The 18,049-nt window shown below is 42.7% G+C and overlaps 1 protein-coding gene across 2 annotated transcripts in view; it reads right to left on the reverse strand.

The window, feature by feature from the left end:
• LOC101610758 (ubiquinol-cytochrome-c reductase complex assembly factor 1) overlaps positions 1-18,049 on the reverse strand; it is a 130,947-nt gene that overhangs the window by 81,447 nt on the left and 31,451 nt on the right. For both annotated transcript variants that reach the window (XM_045157534.1, XM_045157535.1), the window contains exons 5-6: positions 11,498-11,570; positions 367-424 (exon numbers count right to left, since the gene is read on the reverse strand). In XM_045157534.1, coding sequence (XP_045013469.1) covers positions 367-424; positions 11,498-11,570 — 131 coding nt within the window. The remainder of the gene's footprint in view (positions 1-366; positions 425-11,497; positions 11,571-18,049) is intronic.

Raw genomic sequence — 18,049 nt, forward strand, 5'->3', positions numbered from 1 at the left:
CAGCAATGAAAATGACCACGGATTCTCACAATTCAAACCACTTTTACGTAAATGTGAACTTTCCTAAAACAGCCAAGGGAGAGAACTTTTCCATCCAAGCTCAAAGTCCCTTAGAGATACTGATAGCATTGTTCATGGGGCTAAGTGTCCTTTGAAGAAATCCTACAAATATTAGTTTCTTTCTGGGTTTATACTTTGACCTTTAACAAAAATGTACTTCAATACATCAGTTATTAAATGAAAGGAGCAGTTTTTCATGCCTGAACAACTGGCATTTTATATAATCAGTCCTGAAGAAGGGTGCATTTCACAACACACACATATACATGCATATATTTGGTGATTTCACTTAAATTGCTCACTTACCAGACATGAAGTAGAGTTATAAGAAACCATGAATTGAATGTATCAGGCATCTGACACCCTAGAAAATGATGATAAAGTATAAGTATGTGACGATTTAGATGAGGCACATTGACTTAAAAAAAAACATAAATTAAGCTGGCTGTGATGGTACACACCTTTAATCCCAGCATTCAGGAGGCTGAGGTAGGAGGATCAACATGAGTTCAAGGCCAGCCTAAGACCATACAGTGAATTCCACGTCAGCCTGGGCTAGAGCGAGACCCTACCTCAATAAACCAAAAATAAATTAATCAATTAATTAAATGCCACACACTGTGATGCATGACTTTGATGCCAGCATTCAGGAGGCTGAGGTTGGAGGATCACCATGAGTTTGAACATAGCCTGTAAGACATAGTAAGTTCCAGGTCAGCCTGGGCTAGAATGAGACCCTACCTTTAAAACAAAACAAAAAGCCGCTGACCATTTTAAACAATGGTGGGAATTTGTTCAACTAAAACCAGTGGCCACCCAGGGCTCTCTGACGGTGCTCTTTCAGAGGAGAGCAGCAGACACACAGGGCAGAAGTGCGGGTAGCAGAGCACTGGACGTGCCGCGCGCAGCTCTGCCCGCCTGGTTATGCAGCCTTGGGGAAGCCACGTCTCCCTTCTGAGCCTCAGTTGTTTCTTTATGCAAAGAAATGGCAGAGGCGATCTGTAGAATTCGGTCCAACTTTGTGTTATTCTGATTTTTTTCTCTTCCAATCTTGAATACCAAACAAGCTAAGCAAATACCACCTCCTATCCCACGTAATTATAGACTTTTTCTTTTTACCTAAGCCCTGTGAGAAGGTTAAGCTTGGCCAGTCTCCTTTTCCCATCTTTTTTAAGGTAACCCATGGGTGCTGGACAATATGCCCAAATAACAGGGAGAAAAAACGTGGAAGTCTTAGATGCTAGGGCTGAATACTAAAGAGACTATCGATTGAGAGGCCATTCATCACTACTCCCAAGAATGGCAAAACTGAACAGGGCTTCTGAGTTTAGGACCCCACAAATGCAGTTTGTGCGTAGACATCCAAGCCTCTCAATTCTCAGATTTCTAAGAAATGCCTCTGGCTGGATGAGGAATCCCCACTGAATGTGCCCTCCTTAATACAATGCAAGGAGAAAAACCTTGGCAAGGAGTGAGAGGATAAATGAGAAAAAATCAGTAGGAAATGTGAGCTCTTATGGTAGAATCTGTCAGAGCAATGATTCAAAAGAGAAGTAGTAAGGCTAGGCAGAGTGGTGCATGCCTATCACCCCAACACTCGAAGAACTGCAAGCTCCAAGCTAGGCCGGACTGCAAAAGAAAAATATTTTTTTGAAAAAAAAGAAAAGAGAACCAGGTCTTTAATCCCAGAACTCAGGAGGCAGAGGTAGGAGGATCACCGAGAGTTTGAGGCCACCCTGAGACTACATAGTGAGTTCCAGGTCAGTCTGGGCCAGAGTGAGACCCTACCTCGAAAAGAAAAAAAAAGTGATATCCTCGGCCATGTAACCATTTGTAAAGTACCCAATAAGCAAATGATAACAAATAAGAGGTCATTAGGACATAAAGCACAGAAGGACCCTGTAAGGCATCATAACATCACTAATAAGGATCTACAATTCACTGTGGGCTTATACTGTGCCAAAAACAGTAAGCGCTTTCCAAGTGTCAGCTTGATAAATGCTCCCAACTCTACTAGGCATTGATATTGTCCCTATTGCCAGGTGAAGAAACTGACAATTAGAAGGGTAAAGACAGGGCTGGAGAGATGGCTTAGCGGTTAAGTGCTTGCCTGTGAAGCCTAAGGACCCCGGTTCGAGGTTCAGTTCCCCAGGACCCACATTAGCCAGATACACAAGGGGGCGCACATGTCTGGAGTTCGTTTGCAGTGGCTGGAAGCCCTGCCATGCCCATTCTCTCTCACTCTCTCACTCTCTGCCTCTCTCTCTCTGTCTGTCACTGTCAAATTAATTAATTAAAAAAAGAAGGGTCAAGACAACTGCCCAAGGTTACAGAACTATAAACTAAGACACCTAAAATTAAATCCCTATCTTCCTAATTCCATTACACTAGGTTCTTAATCACTATTCCAACTGCCTCTCTAATAGTAATATTGGGAAACCAACTAAGAAGAGCCCATACTACATACTAGGCTCAATGCTAATCATGTTAGTGCATTATCTCACTTAATCATCACTTTTACCCTTGAGAAAAACATTCCTATTTTAGAGATAGGAAATCAGAAAGACCAAATAACTTTCAAGCAGCCACCATATTAATAAGCTAGTGGCAAGTCTGTAGTCTGTCACAAAATCATACCAAAATACTCCAGTGACCCTACTGGGTGGTTCCCAGCAGCTGTCAAGTGGACTTCCTCTCCGAGCTCAGCAGGAGGGAGCTGAAGGCTGGCCTGGCCAGCCATACAACTATTAAGACACATGCCATCTGAGAGTGGGCCAACCACCCTCCACCTAGAACGAGAATAGCCCTGAGAAACTCTCAAGCCCGGATCTCAAGTTGAGTCTTTTTTTGGATGCTAGAACAAAACATTAAAAAGAAAAGTTTTCTTGGAAGTCTGTCTTTCAATCTGGAAAATGAAATTTGGCTGCTTCTAAAGGACAATCTGTTCAACTGCTGCTTCTACATCAAAGCTTCCCAGCAGCCTCCAGGAGCCTGTCCAATTTCCTCAGAGAGGGGAGAATTTCTTGGGCTGGAAAGCACAGACAGGCAGGCCAGCAGCTGGACTTGGGTCACCATTTTCCCTTCTGGAGGTCAGCTCAGAGCTGAGGATGAGAAAGAGCTTGAGTATGAATAAGTCCCTGTACCCACTGAGGCCAGAACAGAAACCAACAGGATAAAACTTGAAAATACAAAACCAATGAATAATGACTGTGAACAACACTACACAAAACACAGCAGATTCGGGCTAGAGAGATGGCTTAACAATTAAGGTGCTTGCCTGAGAAGCCTATGGGCCCAAGTTCGATAACCCAGCACCCATATAAGCCAGATGCACATGGTGGCACGTGTCTGAAGTTCATCTGCAGTGGCTAGAGGCCCTGGTGTGCCCATTCTCTCTCTCAAATGCATAAGTAAATAAATACAACAGATTCTTAGCTCAGTGTAATGTGTTTACATACTTTAGCACTACAACTCACAACACTTTGCCATGATCACATTCACTACAGTATTTTCTGAGGCTAGAGCCAAGTTCAGTAAAATTAAATAGGGCTGGAGAGATGGCTTAGCAGTTAAGGTGCTTGCCCATGAAGCCTAAGAACTCATGTTTGAAGCTGGGTGTGGTGGCGAACACCTTTAATCCCAGCGCTCAGGAGGCAAAGGCAGGAAGATCAACCTGAGTTCAAAGCCACCCTAAGACTACATAGTAAATTCCAGGTCTGCCTGGGCTAGAGTGAGACCCTACTTTGAAAAAAACAAAAAAAAAACAAAAAAAAAAAAACCTCATATCCACATCTCCAGATCTCACGTAAGCACACAGTGATGCACATATCTGAATTTTGTTTGCAGTGGCTGGATGCCCTGGTATGTCCATTCTCTCTCTCAAAATTAAAAAAAAATTATAATTAAGTAATTCATACTCTCATGAGGAGGCATTATTTATACATTTTAATCATTTTTTTAAAATTTTTAACTATTTGAGAGAGAGAAAGAGGCAGATAGAGGAAGAGAGAGAAAGAAAGAGAGAATGGGCACATGCAGGGCATCCAGCCACTGCAAACAAACTCCATATGCACGTGCCACCTTGTTCATCTGCCTTATGTGGGTCCTGGGGAATGGAACCTGGGTCCTTTGGCTTTGCAGGCAAGCACTTTAATTGCTGAGGCATCTCTTCAGCCCTATTTACACATTTTAATACGTGGTCAGACTGCCTAATTCAAAATCTTGACTCTCCTTTTACTTGTTAGGAAGCTCTAGGTGAAGTCAGCCTCTCAGAGACTGCTGACTTATCTGTAAATGGGGAGAACAAAATGGCTTTATATAGTCTATGTGATGAGATGAGATAAAAGACGTGCAAAGTGCTTACCAAAATGATGCCTTTAGTTGGGACTTAATGGAGTTGAAATTAACTTTGAGAATCTTCACCAATTATATAAAATGGCATCATAAACTAATTCAGGATGTCTCCAGATAGGAGCCCCCACTACAAGGTAATCAATCTCTAAGGGAATAAAGACAAAGCAGTAGCAGGCAACAATGTTGAATTAGGTACAACTGACCTCCTCTGCTCCAAATTGCTCTTAATAGCAAAACTGATCTCCAAATGACCAGGCAGCTAAGCTAACTCCTGTACCCAAAGTGGACATGTTCATATGACAGATAAGGAACATGATCAGAACACCTTAGAAACAACCATGGCTGCCAAAATATGTTACCACTTAGAACTCTGGATCTAAACCTTTGAACAACTTTGTTCTGAAATGACAGCCTATAATCTTGGCATTTTCAGAGGTCTGTGCTAGAGGCTGACAGGCACAACATACTGTGAGGAACAACTCCTTCACATATTCTTCGAGAAACAATGCCAGTCTCATTTTCTGCAGGGGAAGAAAGACACTTGCTCTCTGTCCTCGACTCTGACAGTCAAACGCTAAATAATCAAACATTCAAGTGAGCATGGATACTTTAAAGACATGATCTTGAGAAGCAGTATATATAACCCCTTTTCTTACTCCAGCTCTGACTAACCTACTCTTTAGAACCAAAGCCAAAAAAGTTCTCTCAGAATTGTACAGATTTCTTTTTAATCTTTTGCTTCCAAGTGATGCTTTCTGAATTCGCTCCCTTTTTCTTTACTAGCCACACTGGTTTGATTTTACATAACCTGCTGGGTGTGGTGGCACACACCTTTTCTATGAGTTCAAGGCTAACCTACAACTACACAGTGAATTGCAGGTCAGCCTAGGCTAGAGTGAGAGCCTACCTCAAAAAACTTAAAAAAAAAAAAAAAAAAAGTTTTACTAAGTCGTCTCCCCAGGCTTGCTTTATAGTGTGGGGGCGGGGGTGGGGGGAACGACAAGTTCTCATTATGTAACCCCAGCAGGCATGGAGGTCACTATGTAGATCAGACTGACCTTGAACATGTGGCAATGCTCTTGCCTTTGTTTCCTGAGCACTACAATTACAGGCATGCCTAGCCTCCTTACAGTTTTAAATAGGCAGTTCTCGATTTAAGTCTTAGCAACTCTGAAGGAACAGTGGTATCAATGAAAACCTCACTGGCAACTCTAGTAAAGGACAAAGCTCCCTGAGATGTACACACTGTTTTGTGCATAAACACTAGTTTATAACACTGACACCTGTCACTGAGGAAGCTCTCATTCAAGTAAAATAAGGCACAAAAATATGAAGATGCCTGAGCTAGAGTAAGACCCTACCTTAAAAAAAAAAATGAAGATGCATTTCAATTTCTAATTTGTGGTTATATTCACTCACAGTCAATGTATTACAGTGGGAAAATCCCTAAGTTTTAAGCCAAGCAACACAGGTGCAAGGCTTGAGTAGGCAATTTTAGGTAAGTCACTGAGCCTCTCTAAGCCTCAACTGTTTCTGAATACAAAACAAAAATAAACAAAATACAAGCACATCCTAGTCCACAATATTGTGTAACTTCTAAAAATTCAAATGTGGGGCTGGAGAGATGGCTTAGCGGTTAAGCGCTTGCCTGTGAAGCCTAAGGACCTGGTTCGAGGCTCCATTCCCCAGGACCCATGTTAGCAAAGATGCACAAGGGGGCGCACGTGTCTGGAGTTCGTTAGCAGTGGCTGGAGGCCATGGCATGGCCATCTCTCTCTCTCTCTCTTTCTGCCTCTTTCTCACTCTGTCATTTTCAGATAAATAAATAAAAATAAACAAAAAAAATATTAAAAAAAGATTCAAAGCTGGGCGTGGTGGCGCACGCCTTTAATCCCAGCACTAGGGAGGCAGAGGTAGGAGGATCACTGAGAGTTCGAGGCCACCCTGAGAATACATAGTGAATTGCAGGTCAGCCTGAGCTAGAATGAGACCCTACCTTAGAAAACCAAAAAAAAAAAAAAAAAAAAGATTCAAATGTGAACTATTAATAAGTAATAATAATGTTCATAAACTTTTGGGGGGGGGTTCCAAAATAGGCTCTCATTCTAGTTCAGGCTGACCTGGAATTCTTAGGATGGCCTCAAATTCATGGCAATCCTCCTACCTCTGCCTCCCAGATGCTGGGATTAAAGGCGTGTGCCACCACACCCAGGTTTCATAAACTTTTCTTGTCATTGACATTAGGCTATTACATGAAATATGATATGTTAATTATATAACAAGCCTTATTCTTTGATACTATTAATATATTTTAAATTTATTTCAGGTGTATGTGTGTGTGTGTTCATTTTGGGGAGTCAGGAGAACATATCATGACACATACCTAGAGATCACAGAACACCTTTTGGACTTGATCCATCCTCACATTCTACCTTGTTTGACACAGGGAGAGACTCTCACTGTTGTTTACCACTAGGTTTGAGAACTTCCTGGGAAATCCTCCTGTCTCTGCCACCCTTCTCATGTAGGCACACTGGGATTACAGGAGCCCACCACAGCCATCTAAAGATCTGAACTCAGGTACTCAGAGTTACATAACAAGTGCTTTATTCACTGAATCATCACCCTAGCCTCTGACACTATAATAATAATACTGCATCAAGAACCATCAAAGCTTGTGGTGTAGTGGCATACGCCTTTAATTCCAGTACTTGGGAGGCAGAGGTAGGCAGATTGCTGTGAGTTCGAGTCCACCCTGAGACTACATAGTGAATTCCAGGCAGCCTGAGCTAGATTGACACCCTATCTCAGAAAACCAAAAGAAAAAAAAAAGAAAAAAAGCCGGCATGGTGGTGCATGCCTTTAATCTCAGGACTTGGGAGGTAGAGGTAGGAGGATCACTATGAGTTCAAGGCCACCCTGAGACTACATAGTGAATTCCAGGTAAGCCTGGGCTAGAGTAAGACCCTACCTTGAAAAAAAAAAAAGAGAGCCATTAATAATAATGGGTAGGGAGAGGGTTCCTGAGTTCAAATCTTCACACCCCACATTAAAAAAACAAATTAAAGTAGGGATGGAAAGATGGCTTAGTGGTTAAGGCACTTGCCTGGGAAGCCTAATAACCAAGATTCAAATCCCTAGTACCTAAGTAAGCCAGATGCACAAGTGGCATATGTATCTGGAGTTCATTTGCAGAGGCTAGAGGCCCTAAAGCGCCCATTTTGTCTTTCTCTCTCTATCTCAAATAAATAAATAATTTAAAAAATAAAATAAAATAAAATAGGATCCAGACATGGTGGTGCATGCCTTTAACCCCAGCACTCAGAGGCAGAGAAAGGAGGATCGCCATGAGTTCGAGACCACCCTGAAACTACATGGTGAATTCCAGGTCAGCCTAAGCTAGAGCAAGACCCTGCCTGGAAAAGCCAAATAAATAAATACAGGGCTGGAGAAATGGCTTAGCAGTCAAGCGTGTTTGCCTGCAAAGCCAAAAGTCCCAAGTTCAACTCCCCATGACCAATGTAAGCCAGATACACAAGGTGGCACATGTGTCTGGAGTCCATTTGCATCTGCTAAAGGCCCTATCGTACCCATTCTCTCTCTGCCTCCTGCTGTCTCTCTCAAATAAATAAATAAAAATAAAAATATGTTAAGGAGTTAAAATAAATACTGGTGAGACAAGACAAAATATTCTTCAAAAATAACTGTATTAAATTTCTGAGTAATTAAAACTATTATTAAGCATCTGAGGATGAGGGTTTTTTTTTAGTTTTATTTATTCATTCATTTATTTATTTGAGAAAGAGAGAGGGGGAAGGGAGAGAATGGGCACACCGGGGCCTCCAGCCACTGTAAATGAACTCCAGATGCATGCACTACCTTGTGCATCTGGCTTACGTGGGTACTGGGGAATCAAACCTGGGTGCAGGCAAGCACCTTAACCGCTAAGCCATCTCTCTAGTCCCAAGGATAAGATTTCTATGAGAAAGATCAGGCACAGAGGCTAGAGATGGAGTTTAGCAATCACTAGCACATATAAGACCCTGAGTTTGATCCCAAGAATCTCAATTAAAAATTAATAATTAGCTGAGCATGGTGGCACACACCTTGAATCCCAACTCTCAGGAGGCATAGGTAGGAGGATTGCCGTGAGTTCAAGGCCACCCTGAAACTACATAGTGAATTCCAGGTCAGCTTGAGCTAGAGTGAGAACCCTACCTCGAAAAACTAAAAAAATAAAAATTAAAAAAAAGGAATAATTAAACTGGGTGTGGCATGGTGGCACATACCTTTAATCCCAGCACACTAGAGGCAGAGGTAGGAGGATTGCTATGAATTCAAGGCCATCCTGACATTACATTGTGAATTCCAGGTGAGCCTGAGCTAGAGCAAGACCCTACCTGAAAAAACAACAACAACAAAAGAATAATTAGGACCTAGTAGATATGGTGTATTTTATTTTGCTTAAGGTTTTGTTATTGTTGTTTTTAGATTTTTGAGGTAGGATCGCCCTCTAGACCAGGCTCACCTGGAATGCACTATGTAGTCTCTCAGGGCAGCCTCAAACTCACTGCACTCCTCCTACCTCTGCCTCCTCAGTGTTAGTATTAAAAGTGTATGCCAATTGCCTGCAAAGCCAAAGGACCTCAGTTTGATTCCCCAGGACCCACATAGGCCAGATGCACAAGGTGGAGCACGCATCTGGAGTTTGTTTGCAGCGGCTGGGGGCCCTGGCGTACCCATCCCCTCTCTTCCTCTCTCCCCCCCCAATAAATAAATAAAGTGTGTTTTTAAGTGTGCAACATCATGTCCATCTTACTTCAGTTTTTTTTTTAATTTCTATAATTTACTTTTATTTTTATTTATTTGAGAGAGAGAGGCAGATAGAATGGGCACACCAGGGCCTTCAACTGCTGCAAATGAACTCCAGACACATGTGCTACCTTGTGCATCTGGTTTAGATGGGTCCTAGAAAATCAAAACTGGGTCCTTTGGCTTTACAGGCAAATGCCTTGGCCGCTAAGCCATCTACCTCTCCAGCCCTACTTCAGTTTTTTTATAACTTTATTTCAGAGAGAGAGAGAGAATGGGCACTTCAGAGCCTTTAGCCTCTGCAAATGAACTCCAAATGCATGTGCCACCTTGGGTATCTGGCTTATGTGGGTCCTGGGGGAACTGGACTTGGGTTCTTTGGTTTCACAAGCGAACACCATAACCTCGAAGCCTTGCTTCAATTTTTCTGAAGCAGTCTCACTCTAACCCAAGCTGACGAGAAGCTCACTCTGCAGCCCAGGCTACCTTCGCCTCCCAAGTGCGGGGATTAAAGGCATATGCCACCACCATGATACAGGGTCTTTTGGTGTTTTTTTTTTTTTAATATAGTTTTATTTATTTATTTGCAACAGGACAGAGACAAAAGAGAGACAGAGGAGAGTGGACACCCCAGGGCCTCCAGCCGCTGCAAGTGGACTTGAGATGTATGTACCACTTTGTATGTTGGGCTTTACGTGAGTACTTGGGAACTGGGGTAGTGAAGCTTTGCAGGCAAGCACCTTAGTTGCCGAGCCATCTCTCCAGCCCTGATACAGGGTTTTGAATGTTACTTTCTTAATTATGCTAAAATCAATTAAGCTAAGCTAAAAGATCTGATGGGAAATATTTTAAGCATATGAATTTAAGAAGCCACTTAAGAACAAACAGCTTCTAATGAAATCATGTAGAAAAAGTATATTTTTAGGGGCTAAGGAGATGGTTCAGCAACTAAAGGCATTTGCTTGTAATGTCTATTGGCACTAATGTAAAGCCAGATGCAAAAGTGACACAATTTAGAGACAAGAAAAAAAAAAAAAAAGGCTGGGCAGAAGGCTCAAAGGCGTAAAGGTACTCTTGCCTGCAAAGCCTGTAGCTCAGGTTTGTGTGTCCAGTACCCACATAAAACCAAATGTACAATATGCACATGGATCTGGAGTTCAGCCGTAGTAGCAAAAGGCCCTGGCATGCCTATACTCTCTCTCAGGTCAGGCTGATCTGGAATTCAGTATGTAGTCTCAGAGTAGCTTCAAACTCACCAAGATCCTCCTACCTCTACCTCCCAAGTGCTGGGATTAAAGGTGTGCCCAACATGCCAGCCCTAATAAATGCTTTTTTTTTTTTTAATGTTTATGAGAGAGAGGGAGAAAAACAGCACGCCATGGCCTCCAGCCACTGCAATCAAACTCCACATGCACATGCAGCCTTATGCACTTGTATCACCTTGTGCGTCTGGCTTACATGGGATCTGAAGAGTCAAACATGGGTCTTTAAGCTTTGCAGGAAAGTGCCTTAACCACTAAGCCGTCTCTTTGGCACAATAACTACTTTTTTTTTTTTTAATTTTTATTTATTTATTTGAGACTGACAGACACAGAGAGAAAGACAGATAGAGGGAGAGAGAGAGAGAGAATGGGCGCGCCAGGGCTTCCAGCCTCTGCAAACGAACTCCAGACGCGTGCGCCCCCTTGTGCATCTGGCTAACGTGGGACCTGGGGAACCGAGCCTCGAACCGGGGTCCTTAGGCTTCACAGGCAAGCGCTTAACCGCTAAGCCATCTCTCCAGCCCAATAACTACTTTTTAAAAAGCACCTAGCATTTGTTTGCAGTGGCAAGAGATGCTGGCATACACATATAAACACACACATATACAAGTAAATCAATAAATACTATACAAATATGTAACAACTTGTTAAAATGGCTTCCTTATAGAACTTATAGAACTCTTGCTTTATTTTTGCTTATTGAGAAGAAAAATAGGGAATCCAGGCCTGGTGTCTCTGCCTTTAGTCCCAATATTCAGGAGGCTGACGAAGGAAGATAACCATGAGTATGAATGAGGCCAGCCTGAGGATAGAGAGTGAATTCCAGGTCATCCTGGGCTAGAGTGACACCTGTCTTAAAAAAAAAAAAATGAACGAAAATAGCTTATAATACTATAAACATGAAAATTATTTTACTAGCATCTTTTTAAAGTCACTATCCTATTAAAACCATGCATGAAGATGAACAGTACGTTCACTTCTCTTTTCAGAACAGTCAAGTCATAACTTACTTAGAAAGAATTCCTCAAAGTCCGTTTTCTCCACACAGCTTGTATACATGCGCAGGGCTGCAAGCTTAATTTTCTAGACAAAGAGAGTAAAACCAAACTCAAGACATGGCCAAGTGATATTCTTATATTATTAGACATGGATCACAGATCTTACATTTCTTCCACTAGAAAGAAGAACCTGTTTCTAGGCAATTTAAACAAGTATAGATATTTTTGTCTTTTCTTAAATCTAGCAATTCATAGAAATGTCATTCAACATTCACATTTTACTCTTTCCTCAGAGGCTGTGATTAGTCTATAAATCTGGGGGGTGTGTCTTTCTATATTCTCTTTTTTTTTTTTGAGGGGTAGACTACTGAGGCAGGGTCTCACACTAGGCTAGCCTGACCTGGAACTTATTCTTGAGACTAGGCTGGACTTGAAATTACAGCAATCCTCCAACCTCAAATTCGCAAGACTGGAATTAAAGGTGTAAACCACTGCACCTGGTTTGTAATTTTAATAGTTTGTAGATTCACAAAACGTTCTGTGTATCAACAGAGTTCCTAATGAGCATAAAATACTGGAGCAAGATACCTTTATACTATTTACCCAAGTGCTCAGTACAAAGTATTAAAAATTCTCCTAGAATCGGGGAGAGGGAGGGTATTACCATGGGATACTTTTTATAATCATGGAAAATGTTAATAAAAATTGAGGAAAAAAATCTCCTAGAATCTTTTTTTTTTTTTTTTTCCTTGAGGTAGGGACTCTAGCCCAGGCTGATGACCTAGAACTCACTCTGCACTCTCAGGCTGGCCTTGAACTCACAGCAATCCTCCTACCTCAGCCTCCCAAGTGCTGAAATTAAAGGCATGCACCACCATGCCCAGCTGTCCTAGAATCTTTTTTTCTTTTTTTTCTTTTGGTTTTTCAAAGTATGGTCTCACTGTAGCTCAGGCTAACATGGAATTCACTATGTAGTCTCAGGGTGGCCTCGAACTCACAGTGATCCTCCTACCTCTGCCTCCTGAGTGCTGGGACTAAAGGGATGCGCCACTACACCCAGCCTGTCCTAGAATCCTGATGGGTAATAACTTTAATTTATTCACTAAATTATAAACTTAAGACTTACATATTTTACTATATGTAAATTACGTTTGGATAAAAACAAATTGAGGAGCCGGGCATGGTGGCTTCCCAGCATTTGGGAAGCAGAGGTAGGTGGATCACCGTGAGTTCAAGGCCACTACATAATGAATTCCAGGTCATCCTGGACTACAGTGAACCCTACCTTGAAAAACCAAAAAACAAACATAAATAAATAAAAATTAAAAAATAAATTGAAAAGCAAAATATCCTTTAAAAGTTGAATTCTGGGCTGGAGAGATGGTTCAATGGTTATAGGCAGTTGCTTGCAAAACCCTGATGGACTGGGTTCAATTCCCTAATACCTACATAAAGCCAAACGTACAAAGTGGTGCATGCAGTGGCGGGAGACCCTGGCATGCCCATTCTCATTCTCCCTCCTCTGTCAGGGATGTATTCTCTCTGTCTCTCTCTCCCCTTGCAAATAAATAAACAATTTTTGTTTTTAAAGAAGAGTTGAGGGCTAGAGAAATGGCTTAGCAGTTACAGCACTTAACTACAAAGCCTAAGATCCCAGGTTCAATTTTCCAGGTCCCATGTAAGCCAGATGTACATGATGGCACATGCATCTGGAGTTCATTTGCAGTGGCTGGAGGCCCTGGAGTACCCATTCTCTCTCTATGTAACCCCCCAACACACTAATTAAAATTTAAAATGAGGCATGAAGCCGGGTGTGGTGACACATTCCTTTAATCCCAGCACATGGAAGACAGAGGTAAGAGGACGATCATGAGTTTGAGGCCACCCTGAGATTCCATAGTGAATTCCAGGTCAGCCTGGGTTACACTGAGACCCTACCTTGAAAAATAAATAAATAAATAAATAAATAAGGAAAGGTGGAGGGAAGGTTAATCAAAATCTAAGAGGATATAAATAAATCATATGGAATCCTACTTTTTTGGACAATGGAACACTCAGGAGCTGTAGATTGCTGCTAGAAAATTTTCATTGCCAGAGATGGGATACCTTCCAGTGAGCTGTTGGCCAGGAAGGTCCCTGATGCCCCCAAAACATTATAGGCCATTGCTGAGACCATTGGTTTCCCACCAGGAATAGATGGTAAGACCATATTGCTGAAGACCCCATATACTTGGGCTGCAAGGCCACTGAGAAATCCTGCTGGATCTGAGCTGACAACCTCCTCCATGTAGACCAGCTGACAGAAAGCTGGAAGAAGCCATTCTGCATGCAGTTCAATGGGAGAAAGAGAAATCACCAGTGAAGATACTCATCAGTGGACACTGCAAACCTTATATTTGGCCAGGCCAAATGAGCCAACAGGTGCAATAGTGGCAAGTCTGTTATGGGGGAAACCAACTGTCCTCTAATTGGACTGGAGGCCTACTCCATGGGAGGGAATACATCCCTGATACTGAAAACTTAAAACAGGGATAGTCATGAGCCCTAGGGGTGTAACGTCTGCTATTGTCTGGCCAAATGTATATACTATGCTTATCAAACTGCCCAGTAAGCATTTCTCTTAATGTTCATACCCTTATATTAATGCTACTCTCACTTCTGGTAGAGAATCTTCTCTTTTCAGATGGCAGTGACCTTGGGACGACTCAGAAGGTATCATGGTGATGGAAAGAAATGACCACAGTGCTCAGTACTGCAATATATCACACCTTCCAAGGCTCAGGGTCTAATGCAGAAGAGGTGGTGGAAAGAATTTAAGAGTCAAAGGAAGGGTAGGACTCCATACAACATGCTTCCCCCAGACACAAAATGGCCTGGATATCCATGGCCTCACAGTGCCTGACCCTACCTGTATAAGACCATTATAAGAGGAGGAAAAGATCATGACATCAAAATTAAAAGAGAGACTGATTGAGATGGGCAGGGGGTATGATGGAGAACAGAGTTTCAAAGGGGAAAGTGGGGGGGGGGAGATATTACCATAGGGTATTTTTATAACCATGGAAGTTGTTAATAAAAATTTGGAACAAAAAAATAAAAAAGACATGGTGAGGCATTACTATAACTCTAGCACTGAGAAGGTGTGGACAGGAAGATCAAAAGTTCAAGGTTGGGGTTGGAGAGATGGCTTAGTGGTTAAGGCATTTGCCTGCAAAGCCAAAAGACCTTGTTTTGATGCCCCAAGACCCATGTAAGCCAGATGCACAAGGGTGCGCATGCATCTGGAATTCGTTTGCAGTGGCTGGAAGCCCTAGTGTGCCCATTCACTCTCTCTCTCCTTCTCAAATAAATAAGTTTTTTTTTTTTTTAATTCAAGGTTGAAGGCTAGAGATGGTTTAGTGGTTAAGGCTCTTGCCTGCAAAGCCTAAGGACCCATGTTCTACATTCCAGATCTGATGTTAGCCAGACTGCACTAAGGTGAGGCAAGCGTAAGGTCACACATGCCCACTAGGTGGCACAAGCATCTAGAGATCGATTGCAGTGGCTGAGGCCCTGGCCAATTCTCTATCTCTTCTCACTCTCTAAAAGAAGTTCATCAAGGTTGAGCTGGAGAAAAGGCTCAGTGTTTAAGGCACTTGTTTACAAAGTCTAACATCCCAGTTCAATTACCCTGTATTTCACAAAGCCACATGCATATGATGGTGCATGCATCTGGATTTGTTTTCCCTCTCAATCAATCTCTCTCTCTCTGCTTGCAAGTAAGTAAATAAATAAGTAAAAAGTTCAAGGACATCCAGTTTGAGGCCAGCCTAAGCTCAATGAAACTCTATCGAAAACTAAAAAAAGAAAGAGCCCGGCATGGTGGTACACGCCTTTAATCCCCACACTTGGGAGGCAGAGATAGGAGGATCGCCATGAGTTCGAAGCCACCTTGAGATTACATAGTGAATTCCAGGTCAGCTTGAGTTAAGAGTGCGACCCTACCTCAGGGGGCGGGGGGGGGGGGGAAGAAAAAGGAAAGAACAAAAGAAAAGCAAATACAGTCTGGAGAAATGGCTAGGCAGTTACAGGGGCTTGTTTGCAAAGCCTGCCAGCCTGGCTTCAATTCCCCAGTGTAATTCAACAAGGAAGAAAGATACAAGAGCTGGGGAAATGGCTCAGTGGTTAAAGGTACTTGCCTGCAAAGGCTGCTACCCTGGGTTCAATTCTCCAGCACTCTCATAGAACTAGATGCAAAGTGGCACTTGTGTTTGATGTTCATTTGCAGGAGCAAGATATTCTGGAGCATAAACATACACACACTTAAATAAATAACTTTCGGGGGCAGGGGGTTGGAGGTAGAGTCTCACTCTAGCCCAAGCTGACCTGGAATTCACAATGTAGTCTCGGAGTAGCCTCAAACTCATAGCCATCCTCCTACCTCTGCCTCCTGAGTGCTAGGATTAAAGCTGTGTACTACCACACCTGGTTCACATATATATTTTTGTTTGTTTGTTTGTTTGTTTGTTTTGTTTTTTGTTCTTTCCAGATAGGGTCTTGCTCCAGCCCAGACTGACCTGGAGTTCACTATGTAGTCTCAGGGTGGACTCGAACTCACAGTGATCCTTTTACCTCGGCCTCCAAGTGCTGGGATTAAAGGCATGCACCACCATGCCCAGCTACATAAATAATTTTGTAAATGGCTGTAAAAATAAAGGAAATCAGGCCTCGTTACTAGGCATGGAGGTGCATGCCTTTAATCCTAGCACTTGGGAGGCAGAGCTAAGAGGATTGCCATAAATTCAAGGCCACCCTGAGACTACATAGTGAATTCCAGGTCAGCTTGAGCTACAGTGAGACCCTAACTTAGAAAACCAAAAAAAAAAAAAAAAAAAGACAAAGTGGCACCTGTGTCTGGAGTTCATTTTCAGTGACAAGAGGCCCTGACATGCCCATTCTCATTCCCCCCCCCTCCTTGCAAATAAATAAAAATATATTTTAAAAAAGAAAAGAAAAAAGAAAGAGATGAAGGGAGGAGGAGAAGCATCCATAGCAGAGGCAGAACCACACACACATACCCCACCCTGCACTGCCTGTTTAACAGTGTCGACACCACAGTCCTTAGAAGTACTTAACCACAAAACACATTTCAGGAAACACTGATCTGCATCACTGCCAACTTAATGGAATGATTGTCCTAATACTGTTGGCCTTGGTATTTCTATCCTTGAGTCAGGGAATTGAGGGTATCCCTTAGCACTTCACTTCATTCAACACATAATTTACTGATGCTTTGAACAGAGAAATGAACAATACAGACAAAAAAATCCCTATCCTCAGAGTTTACGGCCCCTTCCAACTTTTTTTCTTGAGATACATAGGGTCTCATGTAGCCAGGCATGGTGGCACATGCCTTTGATCCCCAGCACTTGGGAGGCAGAGGTAAGAGGACTGCTATGAGTTCAAGGTCACCCTTTGTGGTGGTTTGATTCAGGTGTCCCCCATAAATTTAGGTGTTCTGAATGCTAGGTTCCCAGCTGATGGAGATTTGGGAATTAACGCCTCCTGGAGGGAGTGTATTGTTGGGGGCGGGCTTATAGGCTTTATAGCCAGTTTCCCCACGCCAGTGTTTGGCACACCCTCCTGTTGCTGTGGTCCACCTTATGTTGGCCAGGGGGTGATGTCCACCCTCTGCTCATGCCATCATTTTCCCCCGCCATCTTGGAGCTTCCCCTTGAGCCTGTAAGCCAAAATAAACCTCCTTTTCCCAAAAGCTGCTCTTGGTTGGGTGATTTCTACCAGCAATGCGACCCAGACTGCAACACCCTGAGACTACAAAGTGAACTCCAGGTCAGCCTGGGCCAGAGTGAGACCCTACCTCAGAAAACAAAAAAAAAAAAAAAAAAACCAATAGGGTCTCATGTATCCCAGGCTATCCCTGAACTCACTATAAAGCTTAGGATGATCTTGAGCTTCTGATTCTCTTGCCTCTACCTCCCAAGTGATGGAATTACAGGTGAGCATCACCTGGCTTACTTATTTTTAAAAAATATTTATTTGGGCATCAGAGATGGCTTAGTGGTTAAGGTACTTGCTTGTAAAGGCTAAAAGGACCTAAGCCTAAGGTTCTATTCTCCAGTACCCACATAAACCAAATGCACATGGTAGCACAAGCATCTGGAGTTAGTTTGCAATGACTAGAGGCCCTGGTGTGCCCACTCTCTCTATCTGCCTTGTCTGTCTCTTGTCTCTTTCTTGCTCTTCCTCTCACTCAAATAAACAAATAAAAATTAAATTAAAAATATGTATTTTTAAAAATATTTACGTGGGCTGGAGAGATGGCTTAGCAGTTAAATGCTTGCCTTTGAAGCCTAAGGACCCTAGTTCGAGGCTCAATTCCCCAGGACCTATATTAGCCAGATGCACAAAAGGGCATACACATCTGGAGTTCGTTTGCAGTAGCTAGAGGCCCTGTTGCCCCCATTCTCTCCCTCTTTCTCTCCTTCTCCCTCTCCCTCTCTCTCTCTCTCTCTCCCTCTCCCTCTCCCTCCCTCTTTCTCTCTCTCTCTCCTATCTATGTACCTC

The sequence above is a fragment of the Jaculus jaculus genome, chromosome 8 (assembly GCF_020740685.1).
Source record: "Jaculus jaculus isolate mJacJac1 chromosome 8, mJacJac1.mat.Y.cur, whole genome shotgun sequence".
NCBI lineage: Eukaryota > Metazoa > Chordata > Mammalia > Rodentia > Dipodidae > Jaculus > Jaculus jaculus.